The 20,303-nt window shown below is 44.8% G+C and overlaps 1 protein-coding gene across 14 annotated transcripts in view; it reads left to right on the top strand.

Moving 5' to 3' along the window:
- The window catches only part of CIB4 (calcium and integrin binding family member 4), a 127,060-nt gene that overhangs the window by 101,118 nt on the left and 5,639 nt on the right, over positions 1-20,303 (top strand). For all 14 annotated transcript variants that reach the window (XM_032497209.1, XM_032497195.1, XM_032497201.1 and 11 more), the window contains one exon: positions 14,784-14,925. In XM_032497209.1, the coding sequence (XP_032353100.1) occupies positions 14,784-14,925 (142 nt within the window). The remainder of the gene's footprint in view (positions 1-14,783; positions 14,926-20,303) is intronic.

Below are 20,303 nucleotides of genomic sequence, written 5' to 3'. Positions count from 1 at the left end.
GAGGCTGTGGTGTGAGCTCATCTCAGTTTACATCAGTTAATTCAAAGTGAGGGGCGAAACAGATCAACTGGTGTCTCTTAGATGTAGTGATAAAAGAGAAATTGTTGTCTTGACGCAAAGATACACATCTTACAGAGTTCACAGGGGAACATGTTCCCAGGGTGCCTGGGGTGAGTGTCCCCAAACAGCTGCAAAGCAGCCCCAACACTATCTGAGAAGCCCTCCCGCTTACAGACAGGAAGGCAGCTTATAAACAGCGGGCGGGACCAGGAGGACTTGGGGGAGGCGCGGCCCTGCTGCTCCGCTCCACTCCCCTCCCGTGAGAAGCTGAGTGGCCCCCGTTCTGGGCTCTTCCCTGAACTGCCCGCTGCCTGGTCTGCCCAGGGTGACCCCATCGCCTCAGTCACTCTTCCCTGCTTTGCGCAGACTGCCTTTAAATTACAGGTACAGATTGTGTTTTAACAGGTTTTTTATATTGGCCATTTGGAACTTTGTTTGCATTTTCCACAGAAAAACCCTATAAACTGTTGTTAGGTTCCCAGCCTGAGCCACAGGCCGGTGCTTCTCATGGTGCAACAGTGTGAAAATTGAGAAAACTATCCTGTTGCCATCCTCTCGGAGCCCTCATGCACCTGGGGGCCTCCCAAAATCAAGTTGAAATGTCTGTGTGCTACCCTCCATCCGATTCTATGCCCTGTAAGTGTACAGAGCTTCCCCCATTCCTTTGTTCTTTTGGGGAGGAGTTGGTGAGGAGGGGTTGGGAGGGACAAGAGGGACTCATGTCTTCCTTCAGTCCCCTCTGCCTCCATCCTCTGCACATCTGCTTCACTTCAAATTTACCCAAACAAAATCCCCAGCCATTTTATACTGGTTTCCACAAAAACTCCACTCCTGCCAAGCACTGTATGAGTTTCAGTTGGCGCCGCTGAGGGCTGGGGAGGATGGGTCCCAGGAAGGGTCCCATCTTGAAGCCTTTGCATCCACTGCCTCTCTCTTCTTCCTCTTCCATCCAGCCTCCTCGGCCTCTGTCTCCTGAGGGCCTCCAGGCCCCCACTTCCCTCCTCAATTGGGCTGAGACAGCCACTCTCTCCATCCAGGTCCCCCACCCCCCGAGCCCATGGGTCTTCCCACCCACAGACCCTCCTCCCCAGATGCTCTTGAGTGTCAATAGCAATTCCCCCCTCCCCATTCTCCTAGTAATTCCATAAAACAGCAAAGCTGGAGGATTGAACCAGGGAGTCATTTCTTCAGCAAGAGCACTTTATTTGGTGCTCCGGGAGAAGTGGTTTTCATCAGAAGGTCTAAGGCAGTGAATGGAGACATTTCCTAAATAAATCTGGCAGAAATTGGAAGGGGCAAGTTAGAGGGAAAACGGTTAAAGGACAGGCTTGTAGGAGAGACAGTATGTCACAGGTGGAATTGACTATGAGCAATGAGAGAGAGTGAGAAACAGAGGGCCCCGCGTGGGTTGGGGGTGATGTAACTTGCCTGCCTTTGCAGGACCTGGCCGCAGTCTGTTGGGTTGGGGCATGGAGTGTGGAGGGAAGTTAGAGGGAGCAGAAAGAAGCTTTGTGAGGTGTCTCTGCAAACGCACGTTTTCAAGTTGAGCGTTTGCCTTGGGGAAAGGCTAGAGGTTGTCTGTACTGTACACCCCCTCCCCGTCTTTGCTGGCTGGGAGACTGTGTCCTGGAGAGGACGGTAAGGGATGGGAGAGGGAGGGTGGGCAGCGTCTGATGTCATGTCTCTGCCATTTGTTAGCACTGTGACTTTGACCAGGTTGTCACTGTGTGAAGTACCTGGGCAGTTTGCTAAGATAAAGATCCCTGGGCCCTGCCCCCAGAGATGCTGACTCAGAAAGTCCACAGTGGGGTAAGGAGTGTGAATTTTGATTATAGCTCCCTGTGGGACTCAGACACATGGCCGGTGTGCTAGCTTCTCTGGGATACGATAGCCGCATCTGCAGAATGAGGTTATGCAGAGGTGGGCCCGCAACACATTAGCCCCTTCTCACCCGTCTTCTCACCAGAGCTGATCCCTGAGTCCCCTTAAGATTTCACACGGAGGTGATGCCCCTGGCTGCAGTCAGCAGCTGCCCCTGAAGAAACGCTGAGCCACGGGCACTCATGGGAGCCCAAACTGACATTTCTCTGCCCATCAGCAGGCAGGGTGAGCTCCTGGCAACAAGTTGGCCCAGGTAATAACTTTCCTTGAGAGCTCAACTGACAGGTCTACCAGTGCCCTGGGAGTGCTGGTGATGCAAATGGGAGGGCAGTGTGGTTGGGGTGGATAGATTAGCAATGGTAGTTAAAGTTTCCGGGGGCCTGCCAGGATGAGATGTTTTGCAAGTATGGTCTCATTCGATCCTCGTAAAATGGCATGAGCAAAGTTATGATTCTGCCCATTGTACAGATGGAGAAAAGGAGAGGCTCAACCATCTGCCCAAGTTCACACACCTTGTTTTGTTGTTATTCTTGTTCCTCAGGAACTTGAATATTATTTAATGTGTTGTAAGACATGATAGAGTTGATCCCAAGCTGTTAAAATACTAATATACAAATGTGGATAGACACTTACCTGTGATATGAGTAAATTTTGCTTTTCCTGTAACAGATTTGATAAATAAGTGTGGGGACAACTGGTCTTTTGGGTTTCTCTCTCTCTCTCTTTTTTTTTTTTTTCTCTTTTGGCAAGTTACACTATTAAAAAATTGGGATCATATAAACCTCAAAAGCTACAAGATGCCAGAATCTTGTAGATGTCAAATAAAAAGTTATTATATTAACTTTTTAGAGTCAGTCTGACCCCAGGGCTTGGGCCCCTCTGACTCCCCGCCTCAGGCCTCTCACCATACACTGCCAGGCTCCCGGGCCACCCCGGAAGACTCAGGCCTGCAGTCCTCTGATCTCCTCTGTGCCAGCAGGTAGCTCTTCTGGAACGATCCTCAGGGCAGTGGCAGGTACCCCTAGAATCAGAGAAGAGACTGGTCTGGTGGATCTGAGCCAGGTTCAGGCCACGTGGTCCCATGAATGTTTAATAATCCTTAACATTTTTACTGCCTTTCTCCCCAATTTGTTCCATTAGCAATCCACTTCCAGCTGTTGACAGGACACATCCTTAGCTTGTCCCTGCCAACCCATCTGTCACCAGGAGACAGCTCCCTTACGGGCCTCTCTGTTTTTAGACTTCAGGAGGGTTGATTATCTACAACACTGAGACTGTCCCTTTCTTATAAACAACCAGTGGGAAGGCTGCCTCTGGGGCCTGGCCAACAGAGGGAGTGCATTCACCTAAGTGGATTCCTCATACCCCGTGCTCCCTGCCCACAACCTCCCTGAAATCACAATGCCAGGCTTCTCTCCACCTGGTGAAGATCACGCAGGCCAATCTGGGACTTTGAGTATTCAGGGTCCGGGTTAAGCCCCACTGTTGCCCTCCCCTACTTAACATTTTTATCCTTCCAGGTGACCCCTGGGCAGCCTGGAAGGGGAGGAGACAGCTGAGGGTGCAGGGGGCATGTGGAGAAGGCAAGGCCCCGCTCCCTTGCCTAGTTCCCTGGTCCCCGACCCACAGCATCTCCCACTGTCCCACCACATCTCTCCCTGCTTGATCTGGCCTTGGCTCCTGCTCTGTCTCTGTCTCCTGGCTGCCTTCTCCCTCCTGCCCCTTTGTCAGTCCTACCTCCCAGCAACACTAGCTCATCCTTCTCTTGTCCTTTCTCTTTGCTTGGACGTGATTCAGACACTTCTACCCTGCCTGTTTCTGCAGAGACTTCTGTAAGTGTCTAAGCTGAGTCTCGTGGAAGACAGCGGTGTCATCTTCATTGTTCTGGAGACCCCAGGACCTAGTTCAGTGCCTGGTGCACAGTAACTCACCTAAGCACTTGCTACAAGGGCTTGAAGTTCAGGCCATGAGTCCTGTGTCTTTCACCCCTAGCTGAGAAAGACACATCCTTTGGGTCTGCTGGTTTATTTTCTGAGCAACTGCCAACTGGCAGGGGCATGGGACTCAGGGTAATGCCTCAAACCTTGCCTGCTCTGTGTGTGTGGAAATGTGATTCTGGGAACTTTTCTTGGAAAAAAAATCGCATACTTAGCAGAGTCAGTAGCACTGTAGACAAAGCATCACCTTAGGAGTCTGAGTCCTCCTTCTCTGGGCTCTAGTTTCTCCTCCTTGTAAAACATAATGGTAATGTCTATCCTGCCACCTGCCTGCAAGACAGTCAACCTAACCCATTGCCTTGCACACAGTAGGTGCTCACCTATGCTGGGGTTGAGAACTGACAGAACGACTCTAACTCAACACTGCCACCTTCTGGTGAAGGGTGACTCCATTCAGACCCAGAACAAGGAATTCCTCCACACAACTGGGTCGAGGGAAGAGAAGCCTTCAGTTCAGCCCAGAAGCTCATCCACGCGTGGCTTCCAAGTCAATACTCCTGGTGGCAGGAGCTCCATTTTTAAGGGGCAGCCACTTCCCAGGTGCAAGTAGTCCAGAAGTACAGGGTGAGAATGGGCTCCCATCCGCCAGCTAATAGACCTGGAATTCCTGACTCACTCTTTTTTCCCAGTGACCAACTCCCACCAATGGGTGAGGGATCTTTTTTCACTTAAATAAACACTTAAGTCGTTCCTTTTTAAATAAAAGCATTTAACGTGTTTAATTTTTCTGTACACACTGCTTTCACTGCAATACCACGAATTTTGATAGGTTGTGTTTTCATTTTTATTTAGTTCAAATTATTTTCTAATTTCCCTTGTGATCTCTTTGACTTTGAGGGTTTCCAAGATGTCTTTCTGTTATTGATTTCTAATTTAATTTTGTTGTGGTCAGGGCACACTTTGTGTGATTTAAATCCTCTTAAATTTATTGACTTGCTTTAAAACACAGAACATGGTCTATCTTGGTAAATGTTCCAAACGCAATTGAAAAAAGAATGTGTATCTATTATGTTGGGTGAAGTGCTCTCTCAAATGTCAAGGAAGTCAGGTTGGCTGATATTCTATTATATCCTTAATGATTGTTTTTGTTTATTGTTATAGCCATTATTGACAGAGAGATGCTGAAATCCACATTATGTATGTGGATACTGAATGGTATAAAATGAGAAAAAAAGTTACTTAATATTTACTCACATGTTTATCACCTCTGGTGTCATCATTTCTTTGTGTAGATCCAAGTTTCCTTATGGTATTTTCCTTCTCCCTGAAGGACTTCTTTAAATATTTTCTGTAGCTCTGGTCTGCTGCTGCTGAATTCTCTCAGCTTTTGTATGTCTGGGGGCAACACGTCTTTTGCCTTTATGTTTGAAAGATATTTCTGCTGGGTATAAAATGATTGGATGAGAGCCTTTATTCTTTCTCTCTGAGAGTTTAAGGTATCACTCCATGTCTTTTGGCTTGCTTAGTTTCTGACAACAAATCTAGTGTCATTTTTATCTTTGTCCCTCTTATATGGATGTGTCCCCCCCCACCAACCCCCAAATATATTTCTCCTTATTCCTGTTTTTTTTGCAATTTGCTTATGCTGTGTTGTGATGTGGTTTTCTTCAAGTTTCTTCTGCTTGGGCTCTCTTGAGCTTCTTGAGTCTATAGATTTATCATTTATCCTCAGACTTCTCTTTACTGTCTTGAACAGATGTGTATTTATAATTGTTATTTTAATGTTTCCACCTGCTTATTCTATCATTAGTATCATTTCTGGGTGTGTTTCTATTAATTGATTTTTCTGCAGGTTGTGGGTCTTATTTTTCTACTTTCTTGCATGACTGATAATTTTTCTATTGGAATATGAACATTGTAAATTTTATATTGCTGGGCACTTAATTTTGTTGGATTCATTAAAATATCATTGAGTTTTGTTCTTGGATGCAGTTTTGTTACTCAAAAAGAGTTTAATCCTCTTAAGGCTTGCTTTTAGGATTTATTAAGGCAAATACTATATACCTTTCTTATGTAACCATGGTACACTTATCAAAACTAATAATAAATTAAAATTGGTGGAACACTACTAATGACATTACAAACTTTAGTTGGATTTCACTAGTTTTCTCATTTTTATCTTTTATCTGCTCCAGGATCCCACGTTGCATTTAGTCTTTCTGTCCCCTTAGTCTCTTCCAATCTATGACAGTTTCTCAGTCTTGTCCTTCATGATTTTTTGGAGAGCACTGGCCAGGTATTTTTGTAGAACCTCCCTCAGTTTGGGTCTTCCAGATGTGTTCTCTTGCTTAGTTAGGCTGGGGTTATGGATCTGTGCAATCAATACCAGAGAGGTGAAGTACATGATAACAACATGACCAATTACTGGTGATGTTAACCTTCATCGCTTAGGTAAGGTGGTGTTTACAGGTTTCTCCACTAAAGTTACTTAGTGGAGAGAGCTATATGTGTATATGTGTATATACTAACCCATGTATACCACACACCAATATTTATTTCTCTATCTGTCTGTCTGTCTATCTATCTATCTATCTATCATCTAGAAACCCATGAGTTCCTAATGTCTCTCACTAATCCAGCACCGTATCTAGCCTACCCCTGTTGCTTATTTATAACTTTTATTGTGACAATAAGAAACTTGGCTCCTATAATCTGTTACTTGTTTACCTATTTGTTAAGCCCTACTATCCTTGTAGTTTCAGAATTGCTAACCCATGCCCCAGTGAAAAACAAATTTGCCAGCTACAGTACAGTGCTGGTTTATGGTTCTTTTCATCTTTAATCGTACAGTACCCGGTTGAAACACCATTCTCCAAGGCTACTTGGTCAGTTTCTCTTTCCCGAGTCCTTTCAGTGAGGTTTTATTATTCATTTGTATACAGTTATTTTTATTTGTCATGGTCTGCATCTCATCCTGGGATCACTAGCATCCTGGGTTTGTTAAATGTTTTAATTTTTTAATTTGCAACCAGTAAACTTCACTCACTGTGGTGTATGGTTTTAGGGGTTTAAACAAATGAATAGAGGTGTGGATTGGCCACCACATTTCCACCGTAGGGAAATGTTTAGGAATCGTCCTAAACATTTCCTTGTGAGGTTCCTTTGTAGTTAATTCCTTCCTCCTGCCCCAACCACTGGCAACCACCTAGCTGTTTTCCATCCTTGTAATTTTGCATTTTCCAGAATGTCATACAAATGGGCTCATACAATATGTAGTCTTAGACCTGACTTCCTGACTTCCTTTACTTTGCAAAATACATTCAAGAATCATTCACATTGTTGCATGAATCTGTCTACAGCTGAGAAATATTCCACTACGTGGCTGTGTTCCATTGTTTATCCTTCACCTGTTGAAGTACATACTGATTGAAGTACATACATACTGTGGCTTGCCTTGTCATTCTCTTCATGATGTCTCTTGAACAATATAAATTCTCAGTTTTAATATATTCCAATTTATGAATTTTTTCTCATAATTAGTGCTTTTGTGTATTGTTAAAGAATGTTTGCCTCAAGGTTATGAAGGTGTTCCCTATGCTTTTGTCTGAAAATTTTATTATTGATTTTCCACATTGGATCAATCTTCAATCTTGGAATTGATTTTTGTATATGGTATGAGGTAGGAATCAAGACTTATTTCCTCCCTGTATGGAAATCCACTAAATCCAACGCCACTTATTGAAAAAACTCTCTCTTCCCCTATTTCATTGCAATGTGATCTTTGTCATAAATCAGGCAGCCATATCTGTATGAGTCTGATTCTGGAATTTCTATTCTGGCCATTGGTCTGTCTGTCTATCCTTGCACCAATACCGCACTGGATTGACTAGGAAAGCTTTAGCAAGTCCTTGGTATCTCACAGCATAAGTACTTCAGCCTTGTTCCTCTTCTTCAGGATTGTCTTGGCTGTTCTTGACCCTTTGAATCGGCATATAAAGTTTAGAATCAGCTTGTCAACTTCCACAAAAACATCAGCTGGAAGATTTTAACTAGAATCATGTTAATGCTGCAGATAAATTTGAAAATAATCAACATCTTAATAATATTGAGCCTTCCAATCCAAAAATATGGTATATCTGAGGGAAGTTTTTAAAGGCACTAAACCACAGAAGATTCTGTTACACCCTTCTCCCAGGACACGGGGTCTGCCCACCCAAACTTGCACAACTGTGAGGGGCCTTGCAGGCAGTGCTCTCCCAGTGAGAGTCTGCTCCAGTAACCTAAGGGCTCCGGTCAAGACCTTGGGGGGGGGGGGCTGGCCTCTTGTGTACAGACACCTCCATCCACTCCCTTCCTTGACAGATGCTTTACATCTGTTTAAAAATTTAAAAATATGAACACTAGTCATATCATTTTAAAAAGAGTTGGTAGCAGGCAAAATGAGCAAAAATAAAGCATTATTCAAAAAAAAACCACAAAAAATTAAGAAAGTTTAATTAGCAATGAGAAATAGTAAATGAAATAACACTGTTTGATCTTTTTTGAAAAAATGAGATCCTAAAAATCAAACTACATCAATGATGTCATTATTGAGTCACTAGCATATTTTGGTGTGATTTTTTTCCCCCAGCAACTGTAAAAGGCTCTTTTTGACTACGCACTAGTTGGAGAAAGGGTGAGGAGATATTTTTAAACTAAGTCCAAATATTTTCCCTCTGACTTTCATCTTCAAATCAAATCTCTTGTTCAATAACTTTGAGAAGATCTTTTTCAAAAAACGTAGTTTTTGGCAGGGACTGCAATCTTTTTATTGTCAACAAACTGTAGTTTCTGCTTCCAAAAAAATCCCCAGCATTTGGAGTTTATTTTCACCTGCTTTAGTTTTGTCACGCCTCGATGGAGATTGCACTACGGTTACCTGTATAAACTTCTGTACTGATGTGTTTATGTGCCCTTGTTGGGAACATCTTCACACTAGGCTGAATGTTATTCTGGAAACGGAAGCGTTGCTTTGCCAATTGCCTTCTTCTTCCTCCTCTGGAGGACTTGAAGACTTCTAAATGAGTGTGAAATTTTATGCAGACTGTAAATCTCTGGATAGGTCCCAAGTTTTATTGGTTCAGATTTCAGATTGTTAAAGTAGTAGCAACAAAAATCCAGAAAACAGTAAACTGAAACTGTGCTCTCCTGCCTCTTCCCAGCTGTTCTTCTGTCTGCTGGTGGCTGGGCGGGACCAGAGGACACTGGCTGAGCTGGCATATGGCTCAGGGTGGAGAGAGGGGAGAGGCATGGAGGCAGCCTCCCCTGGGCCCTTAAAAGCTCTCCCTACAGCACCATCAGTGTCCCTCTGCACGGAGCTATCTGTGTGCCAAGGACACCTCTTTACAGTGGAAGTCTGTGCCCTGGGATCTCCTTCTGGGAAGCGATGGGCAAGGGGACCTGGACTAGAGGGGAGCTGCCATCGTTGAAACAGACAGGCTCAGGTCACTCTCCTGGCTGGTGCCCGCCAGGCCTCACAGAGAACTGTAGCCCCCGCCCTGACCTCCAGAGCCCGACAGGGCTGTGGTGACCCGACCCTAGCCCTGCGGCCAACGCCTGCCCTGCTCCTCACTCTGGTTCCTCCAACATTCCCAAGCCTGACGGCCCCATGTTGCCTTCCCCTTCCCTTCTGGGCTTCTTCCTCCTCCTGCCCCCGTCACCCTCTGGTACTTCTCACACTCATATAGACACTCATATCACTATGTCCCTAAGTCACTACATCCCTACATCACTTCGGCCCTACGTCGCTTCGGCCCTACGTCACTGCCCGCTGGACACAGAACTCTCATGGGCCCTGGGCCACTTTTTGACTTTAATCTGGACTCCAGTTTTTGCACTTCATGTCAAAAAAAGTTTTTAACGTCATACGCTTGACCTCATCACCACTTTGTCTTCGGGTATTTGTGTGGGACCAGGCACTACAGCAGGAGCAGTGCCACAGACTCAGAGGACCTGGGCCCTGGGCTGGCTCTCCTGCTCGCTGGCTGAATAACCTTGGGCAAGTCTCTCTCCTCCACCCAGGTCTCATTGCCACACCTGTGATGAGGGGGTTTGTCTGGATCAGAGATCTCTGGACTCTGTCGGTCATGCATCCACAGAAATAACAAAATCTGGAGCACATACCCATCATATACATACATTCACTTATAAACCCTAGACCTTTACTAATACATACACATGCAAAAGAAAAAATTAAGTCAAAGATTACATTCCATTTTTAAAAAATAAATTCTCCTTTATTTTATGTAAGAAAATTTCCTCCTCTCACAATTTCATTATTTGCTTATAATTAATAGCGATAGTGTCAGGGAAAGTCGTAGAACTGGATATGCTTCATTACTCTTTGAAATCTTGCTTTAACCCTTTGAGATAGAGCCATTTAGAGGTCTGGTTCTAGTTGAATTTGTGTTTAATGGCTGTCATAGTCGCTCCATAGAGAAGAGATGAATCATTGCCTTTATTAAATTGTGACGCTCATTTTCAATCCCATTCACCAATTAAAGGCTCTTAATTGAAATTAAAAGAGCTGTCTTCCCTTATGTCAGTCAGTGGCTCTTACAAGCTAATTGGAAAACATTGCATTTTTATATTTTTAACAAATGGACCCAAAATCCAATTTCATTTGGATCGTTTTCAAAGAGATTAGAAATATCTGTTTCTAATATTTCCATGGATGCAGATAGAAGCAGCTTTAAAGGTGACACCATGTGTTCTCAACCACAAAAACCTCATTTTCAAAACATTCTTTTTAAAACAAGAGTTTCTTCGGAAAAACAAGTGCTTTCTCACTCCTTGTTAAAACTTTACCTTGAAGAGTCAGAAGAATTGGAGTCTTTTGGTGGATATCTGTGAGGTCGCCAACTGCCAACAGTCACTTGTCATCATCATGTTCAGCAAATTTGGAATGCTTGTCTTTTTGTACAAGAACAAATCCTCTTTAAATTTGATGGCTATTTTAAGTGCTCTGCCAAGAGATAACTAGCAAACCCCTATGTGTTTCAAAAGACTTCCATAGTCACTTTCCTTCTGATTCCAAATCACTTTATAAGTTTTACTGTATTTTGAACTCTTAAAAAAAAAATAACCACACCAATGCATCCTGCAGCTCCTCATGTACTTCTGGATGTAAGTTCTTGACCAGAGTAGCCAGCAGGAAATTCTGCAGGGAATAGATTCACATGCATCACCATCCCTGCACCCTTACCCAGAATCCTTTATCATCAGGAAGCAGCCACTTTATGAGTGATTGCACTCAGACAAATTTTCCCATAAATGGTGTCTTTATTAAGGGAGTAATGTACTGTTCGGTCCACATCACCTCTTTCCTTTCGTGGCTCACAAAACTTGTGGTTCTTCATATATTTCTTTATTGAAACTGAATCTGGGGAAAACCACATTAGAAACAGCTGTACTTTTCTTCAACTATGTAGCAAATTTCCCACAGTGTGAAATTTGTTCTGATGCATATTTGTGTGCACCTTCAGCAAGGTTGTCTCTGCATCTTCCAGCAGAATCTGTGGTCACCATGTTGTGTTCGTGTACTGTTCTTGCTACAAGCAAGTACCACACCAACAGCCCCCTTCTCAATCTCTATAAAACAAGGTGTGTGTGTGTGTGTGTGTGTGTGTGTGTGAATAACAGTCACGTGACACGGGTCTAATGGGGAGTGAATTGACTTCCTGGTAATCATTCCCCTCTCCTCCAACACTCCCAGCAAAACCAAGTAGTGGGGGCAGCCCCTCAGGAAGGGATGATGGGTATCTCATTCTCTGGTTGGATGGATGCTTAGGCAGTGAGTTGCTGATCTGCCTTGCACCTGTCTGAGTGCAGGAAAAGAGAATTGGAGCTGGGACTCCTCATTATGTCTGATTAGATTCTCGTTGTTTCTGCCTCATAGAGAAGGATTCGCATTTTAAGCACGAGAGGTGTCTGTCCTGACATTTTCTTGTTCACTTGCATTTGCATTGTAAGCATTATCTTCAGTTGTGGTTTCCTTGCAGGAATCTTGTTAAGCCGCCTATCCATTTGTGAGAGTTTAATTTAGTTAAAATTTGGCAAAGTAATCTGTAAAGCCACTTAGCTAGTGCACGTGACCTGGAACACAGCACAGTAGACAGTTCTTATCAGGATTCATTCTGAGGCGAGCAAACCAAGCCTTTCCAGGGGATATGGAGCTGGAAGGATGAAGGAAACAGGAGCTAGTTTGGAGGTCCTAGCAGGGCAGCTGGGATTCTCCTGGACCCTGGCCACTCCTGAAACATACAGAAGTGTGTAGATGAGATTAACCCTGTCACCTGAGAATCTTATTTGCAATGCAGATTCCTAAGTGTATTGGCTTGCTAAGGCTGTTGTAACCAAGTACCACAACTCTGTAGATGAAACAGCAGAAATGTTTTGTCTCCTAGTTCTGGAGGCTGGAAGCCTGAGATCAGGGTGTCTGCAGGGTGGGTTCCCTCTGAGGGCTGTGAGGAAGAACCTTTTCCATGCCTCACCTAGATTCTGGTGGTTTGCTGACAATCTGTGGTGTTCCCTGGCTTGTAGATGTTTCACCCCGATCTCTGCCTTCATCTTCACATGGTGTTCTCCCTAAGCGTGTGTCTCTGGGTCCAAATTTCCCCTTTTATAAGGACACCAGTCATACTGATATGGGGCCCACCCCACTTCATAATGCCCTCATCTTCACTAATCACATCTACAATTACCCTATTTCCAAATGAGGTCACATTCTGCAGTCCTGGGGGTTAGTACTTCAACATATAAATTTGGAGGAGATGCAATTCAGCCTATAATGCTGGGCTACACCCTAGACCTTCTAAAACAGGATCTCTGAGAGTGGGAGTTACAATCTGTGTTTCTGACAAGGACCTCAGATAACTTATATGGTTATGTGAGGTGATTCAGAATGTCCTCCGTCCCACCTTAAATACATAGAACAATAAATTAAACCATAGATTTGATTGATTGATTGATTAATTGATTGCAGGGGAGGTAACTAAGCTTATTTGTTTATTTTTATTTTTTAACTTGTTTTTCTGTTTGTTTGTTTATTTATTCAGTGGAGGTACTGGGGATTGAACTCAGGACCTCAGGCATGCTAAGCACACACTCTACCTCTGAGCTATACTCTCCCACAACCATGGAGTTTTAAATGCAGCTGAGTTCAAAAGAAATGAAAGAGAAATTTTCATGGCCCCAAAACGGAGACATCAAGACCAGAGAGCGAAGCACTGGCTGGTACTGGGGCAGCCCTGAGGACTGTGAGGCAAGATCGGAGGCCTAGAGAGGATGGGGCTGGGGTTCAAATGCTCATGACGGAGGTGACTGGGGCCATGTTTGCTATGGAAATAATCCTTTTGCATGAAGCCTGGAACCTCAAAGATAGACTTTGTCAGTGAAAGGGGACTAGAAAAATCAACTAAGATTTCTTTTAACTAATTAAAAATTAGAAAGATTGAGGAACTGCTGTGTGAATTCACAGAATCCAATAACTTTCTCAGCTGAGATGCATCTAAGGAAGTGGACTTTTGGTTGGTGAGGAGGGAAGGATCTGGGCTCATTTTGGAACACTGGAGCAAAGCTGGGATCAGGCAAGGCCTCCAGCAGGCAGGGTGAGTTTAGAACAGGCATAAGCTGGGCCGCTGAGCAGCTGTGGGCCAAGGAGTCCCAGTAGGTGTGGGTGGATTAGAGACAGAGAAAGCAGGAGGAGGAGGGTGCCAAAGATGAACCTGCTGCTTTTAAAGAATTCTAAGCTTGTTCTATGCCTTAAATTCCCCTTAGATCTGCCCATCCCCTCCAGCTCACAGCCTGCCCATTCCTGGGAGCTGGAGGGAGAGGAGGAAGGCGGCCTTGGTGAGCTGCCTCTGAGCTGGTTGACAAGTGGCTGGCGTGTTTGCTCGGAGCCTGGTGGCGCCAGCGTCAGAAAGGCCCTCTCATGAGTGACCCCAGCCAGGCCCAGTTTAGGGGGATCAAGGTTTCTAAAATCATGTGATCTTTACTTATTTACTCAAATTTGGGACTCAAATTTGAGAACTTGTTGGTTTAAAAATGAAGATTGCCTTTTACACCTAATTTATCAGTTATGCTAAATATAACTGTAATTTGTATTGAGAAAAAATGAAAATTGCTGTGCAAATGGTAATATCTGTAGTTATATAACAACTGATGGCTACCATTTGTTGGTTGTTTTTAAAACTTTTTAATTTTTATTTTGTTACTGAAGTATAGTCAGTTACAATGTATTAATGTCTGATGTACAGCATAATGTTTCAATCATACTGTGCAACTTTAAACCTATCCTGTTTAATGCTCACAACAAACCTGTTGGGTCAATATAGTATTATCCCACCCTATCTTGTCAATGAGAAGTCTTAGACTCTGGAGATTATGTAAAATTTGTCTAAACTAAGATCACTCACTAGGAAATAGTGAAGCCAGGACTTATACCCAAGTCTGTTTGACTTCTACATCCATATGTTGACAGTGGCTAGCTCTGGAGAGTGGATTATAAAGAATTTTTATCCCATTCTTTATACTTTGGGGGAGGGTATTTTCCAAGTTTTATGTACAAAATTAATAAGCATAAAAAAGAATAGCACAAACAAAAAAAAATCAGCCCTTAGAAGGTACGTGCAGGAGGAAGTGACAGTGGGGAGAGTGATGCTAAGTGGGGCCCTTGTCCCGGGCACTCTCCATCATGTCCACAGTCCTGGCTCTTTGACCCAACATCTGCTCCAATATTTAGGTTGTTGCTCTTGCTTTCTTCTCAAACCCAGGACACTGTGCTTCTGACAGATGAGCGAGGCCCAGGGAGGCGTGAACCTGACATTGATAAGCCTCCTTCCCCTTTCTCCTCCTCCCCACCCACAGGTGAACCCTTTCAGAGACCGAATCTGCAGAGTGTTCTCCCACAACGATGTATTCTCCTTTGAGGATGTGCTGGGCATGGCATCTGTGTTCAGCGAGCAGGCCTGCCCCAGCCTGAAGATCGAGTACGCCTTCCGCATCTACGGTGGGTGTTGTGGGGGACTGAGTGGGGTTGGGGCAGCACCACAGAGCAAATGCCACACTTGGAATCCATCAACATCAGTGCATTGGTGCGATGGTGTTAATTGGGGTTTCCTTGAATATTTATGGGTGTTTTGCTTCTTAAAGACTGTAGTTTTTTAAAAAATGGTTGAGAACTACTGCTCCAATGGATTGATGCCCTCTCCTCCATGCCATGGGGTCATTGGTGTTGGTATTTCTTGGTAGTACTGTGGGCGGGCCAGAGAGAGAGAGAGAACTTTATCTGGGTATGAAGGAGTTATGCTTGTTTTGAAGAAGTTAAGAGATCTCAACACTGGAACTAACATCATCACTAAATGGCTGAGAAATCTTGGCCAAATCATTTCACTTTTCTGGGCCTGTTTCCTCATCTTTAAAATGAAGAGGTTGAGAGAGATCGTCTCTGAGGTCTTGTGACACTTTTTGCCTCTGATTTTGTCTGGGGAGCTGTACCCTCAGCTAAAGTTGGCTCTTCAGTATCCTTATAAACCCTTAGTACATCTGGGATCCTAGAATTCTCTAAAGGAAAGAAGCAAAGAAATCTTGAGAAGCCTTCAAACGGACCACGCGCAAGGCTTTAAACTCATAATGACAACTCCGTGGCCCCAGAGGACTTGTACATTTAGGCTTGTATGGTTTAGCATCTCACCTGCCTTCCTTTCCTGCCAGCTCCACCCAACCCACTACACCATCTCCACATGGTGGACAGTATCTTATTCCTACCCCACCCAAGTGAATTTGGGTAGAATGGAGTGGAGGAGGCTTAAGCTAGATGGACCTATGAAGGTTCAGTGTTCTCATTTGTAAAAAGGGCTTAACAATATTTTTGTATCCGATCTGTCCTCAGTCTTAGTATCCAGTAAACTCAAATGACATCACAGATTCCCCTGCAGAGAATAGCTGAGTAGGCTTCTGTCGTACTGTCACTTCCACAGATAGCAACTGTAAACTCTGAAACATAGGTATAAAAATCAACTACCTCATGGCAGGAGAAAGCTTCCAGGGGCAGAGAGCTGACACATGAAAAAAGGAAATGGTACTAGGAAAAAAAAAAAAAAAGCCCACTTTAGTTTTTGACTTTTTTAGCCTGAATGTGGGCTTTAGTGAGTAGCATCATGGGACTGATAAAAACTCTGAACTCTTTCTGACTTGAAGAATTAGAGAGTTTTAGTACTTTCCCCCTGAAAAGTAAAAAGAAGGGAAAGTCCATGAAAGAAAGGCAAAGGGAAGGGGCCAAGTTTCGTGTATAAACTATGCACAAATCTCATTTTAACCTCTAAACTATATATACCAGGACAGACTCAAAACACTTCAGGTAAGGTAAAAGAACCTAACTGGAAATTTGAGCTGCCACTGCATTTTAACAAGGTCCCTGTGTGACAGGGTTTGCAGTTTAAGTCCAACCAATTGCCCACTAGAATAAAAAATACTCAGTACTCTTTGGAAGAATATAACAGAATCCAGAGTTTCCACATAAAGCATTTATAGTGTCTAAGATACAATCCAAAATTATTCAACATACAAAAATTTTCAAAGCAGTAAAATGATACATTTTCAAGAATGGGGACTGTCTCTGACATGACCCAGATGTTGGAATTAGCTGATAAGTATCTTCAAACAGTTATTATAACCACACCCAATGATGTAAAACAAAATATGCTCCTAATGAGTGAAAAGATAAGAATTCTAAGCAGAGAAGTAGAAACTATAAGAAAGAAATGGCAAATTCAGGGCCAGGCTGGGTGCTCTTTTCTTAGCCCAGGGTCTTCAGGTTCTAAGTAATAGGAACTTACCCACATAAAAGGCAACTCATGAAGAACAGCAGTATATTAATTTTCCATTACTGTATAATAAGTCACTACTGATGTACTAGCTTTAGATGACATATATTTATAATCTCACAGTTTCTGTGGGTTAGGAGTCTGGTCAGCGCTTAGTCAATCCTCATCTTAGGGTCTCACAAGGCTGTATTCTCATCTGGAGAATGTTTGACAGGGGAGGGATCCACTTACAAGCTCACTCCAGTTGTTGGCAGAATTCATTTCCTTGTGTCTATAGAACTTAGAGTCCTGGCTTCTCACTGGCTATCAGCTGGAGGCTGCCCTCAAGTTTCCAGAGCATGACCCGTGCTCTTTGTCACATGGGCCTCCCAACATGGCCACTTGCTTCTTCAAAGACAGTAGGAGTCCCTTGAGCCAGTATGCTGGCAATGTAACATTTTGTAATAGGAAATGACATCCCATCACTGCTGCCAAATTCTATTGCTTAGAAGTCCCATCCCCACTAAAGGGGTGTGTGGCTTATTTGAAATGGTGAAGAGGTGCAGATCATGGGAGGAGGAGGGCACTGGAGTTTGTCCACCATGAGCAGTGCAGAACCCATGATAGAAGTGAAGCAGGCCTCCTGAGGGCCAGGATGCAGCTGGAAAGTGGTCAGGAATTGGGGTAGCTACTTTCTCCTATTCCCTCTATGGCTGCCTCATCTCTCATCTCTGCTTCTTTCTGTGCACCTTCTCTTTCTGCAAATCAGATTTTTATGCTTCTGTGCCCATGGGTCAAAGACTGCTTCCCTGGCCTCCATGTGGCCTTCGGGCTTTACTCTGACTAACTAGCCACAAGCATCTTGTTTCTCACTTCCCCCTTCTCAGGAGATGGTGATTGGCTGAACCAAACCAGGGATCCAGCTGCCCCGGAGTTAGGTGACCAGCCTTGTCCAATCAACCACAACCAAGAAGAAGCAGAGTCACATAAACAAACATATCTCCAGAGGCCAACCACTGGGGGTGGGCAGGCTGCTCAGAGATGGTAGAGGGTACCAAAAGATGTTCCAAAAGATGTCTGCCTCAATTGTCTTTCCATGGTTCCTAGAGCTAAACAAACAAAATCCTTCAGGGAACCAGAGGGACAGAAAGTTCTCTTGCCCCTCAAGACACAAGAGCTTAATTGTGTTCAGCTCAGAAATGGGGGAAATGCATTCCCATCCAGAGAGGTCAGACAGAGTCAACAGATCAGATCAGTCAGACAGATCAAGGAGCAGACACTCCCTGTCCCCCACATTGTCCTTTATCCTCCTCCTCTGCCCTCTCTCCAGGGACCCTTCCAGCATTTTCCTTCCTCCTTGAGCTCCAGTACAAAAAACAAAAAGCAGAGTGCCTTTATGCAAATAAGCCATGCAAATAGATGCCTAGGGACTCATAAACTCCAAGGCTTCATCAGACAGACTCAGGAAAATCTGAATTATCTTCGGGCTCAGAAGATTTGTTACCCCCCAGAGCTGTCAGCAGGGTTAAAGATGGGATGTGTGAATCTCTGAGCCTGGTGCCTGGCCATGGGGTGGCTGCTCTATCAATTGAGGTGGAAGTGATAGCAGTGAAGGAAGAAGAGGAGGAATAAAAAGAAAGAAAAGGTGAAGGAGAAGGAAAGGAGAAGGTGGTGGTGGTGATGGTCATGGTGATTGTTTTTAGCAAAGTCTGAAGACCTACTCGATGTTCTAACCCCTTGTTACTCCAGTGTGACTCACATACCAGCAGCATCAACATTGCCAGGAAGCTTGCTGGAAATGCAGCATCTCGGGCCTTAACCCCACTTACTGAATCAAATCTGCCTTTATAACAAGACCCCAGATTGTTCCTCTGCACCTTAAAGTCAAAGAAATATGGCTCTAACCCACTGGTCCTCAAATGTGGCTGTACACTGGAATTACCTGGGGAGTTTTTAAGACCTATGGCTGCTTCGGCCCAGCTGCAGAGATCTGATGTAATGGTGTTGGATGTGCCCTGGTTGGTGGGCTTTTTCAAAGCTCCCCGGGTGATTCTAAAGTGTAGCAAAATCTGAGAACAACTGTTCTGACCTTCTGTATCAGTTAGGATTGCATTTGGTTATGTGTAAGAGTGTCCCTGTTTAAAAAAAAAAAAAAATCCTGGATTCAGGAAGTCCAGAGCTGAGGTAATGGCTCCAGGAAGTAACCAAGGGCCCTGGCTCCTTCAAGCCTCCTAATTTCCCATCTTTAATGGGCCTGCTGTCCTCAGAATCACAAGATGTTTTCTGTGCTTACAGGCATCTCATCTTCATTCCAGGCAGGAAGAAAAAGGGATGGGAGAGGGGATAAAGACAAAATGGACATTCAAAGGCACAGATGAAGTCTACTCCTTAACAAACTTTCTTGGGAGCCCCACCCAGCAACTTTGGCCATGACTTCATTGGCCAGAACAACATCACACGGTCACGCATAGCTACAAGGAAGACTGGAAAGCTGAGTGTTTTAAGCCGAACGTGGTGTCCTCGTGAACAAGAATTGCAATTCTGTCAGGAGGAGGGAAGGAGTGACTGGTTCTCAGTCAAGTCCAGCAGGCCAGCCACACTACGCAGAACATACCTCCCGGGCTCCATTTTCTGCTTTGAGGGACCCTCCTGGCCTACAACTGATTGATCCCCCTCTCTCAGTACCTCTGGGGAGACTTTCTACCTGTCAGAGACCAGCATCCCAGCATGGTCTTCCTGCCCCCGTCAGCGAGGCTCCCACTAGATGTGAATTACCCTTGGGCAGGGGCCAGAGTGCCATGGGCAGATCTTCCCACACCTGTCCAGGATCTGACACAGGGATGCTAGCGGCTGGGAGAAGTGAGGGAGGCAACCGCGGTTCTTGTGGGAACAGTGGTCAAAGCCTGCCCTACCTCGCTTAATCAAATGGGCTAGTTTTTGTGAAAGTACTTTGTCAATTGCAAGGAGTAACATGACGGAGAGGTTAGATGATGATGGTCAGAGGGTTTTGGGGGGACCCGAAGGCTGAGCCCTCATTCCACTAGCTCTCTAATCTCCCTCGCTGGTGGGAAACAGCAAGAGGATGACCCCCTCTCTCCACAGAGTGGCCCAAGGATGCACGTCATGAGGCTGTTGAGGCCACATGGGCTGGCCAGTAGCCCAGAGCTCCCAGCCCCCAGCTCTTTTCCCAAGCTACTCTGCCCTTGCACCCCCAAAGGAGGGGAACTGTCCAGGACTACATTTTACTCCAGCAATTTTTTCTGTTTTCAGATGGCTTGGGACCAAATCCATGTCTCTTTGCTGCAGTTTCTGCATGTGGGAGCTGGGCCAGCAGGACGCCTGGGGACACTGCGGGGTCTCCGGGAGAGGCTGCAGAGCTTCTCACCAACAGAGCAATGTCACTGTGGGGACCCACTCCGTCCAGCCCCAGTGTTGCCCGTCTGCCCCCTCCACCTGCTCTGAGCCGTTATCTATGGTGTGGCACAGCAGAGCTGGGCAGGGAGAGCCTGGATGAACATTTTGGGCTTTAGCCTCCAGTCCCTGTGGCCAATAAACATTCAGCCAGGGGAGGGCCACCTGCTTC

Source organism: Camelus ferus, chromosome 15, assembly GCF_009834535.1.
Source record: "Camelus ferus isolate YT-003-E chromosome 15, BCGSAC_Cfer_1.0, whole genome shotgun sequence".
Taxonomy (NCBI): domain Eukaryota; kingdom Metazoa; phylum Chordata; class Mammalia; order Artiodactyla; family Camelidae; genus Camelus; species Camelus ferus.
Note: the sequence above shows the minus strand (reverse complement) of the source record. Positions and strands in the feature narration are given on the sequence as shown.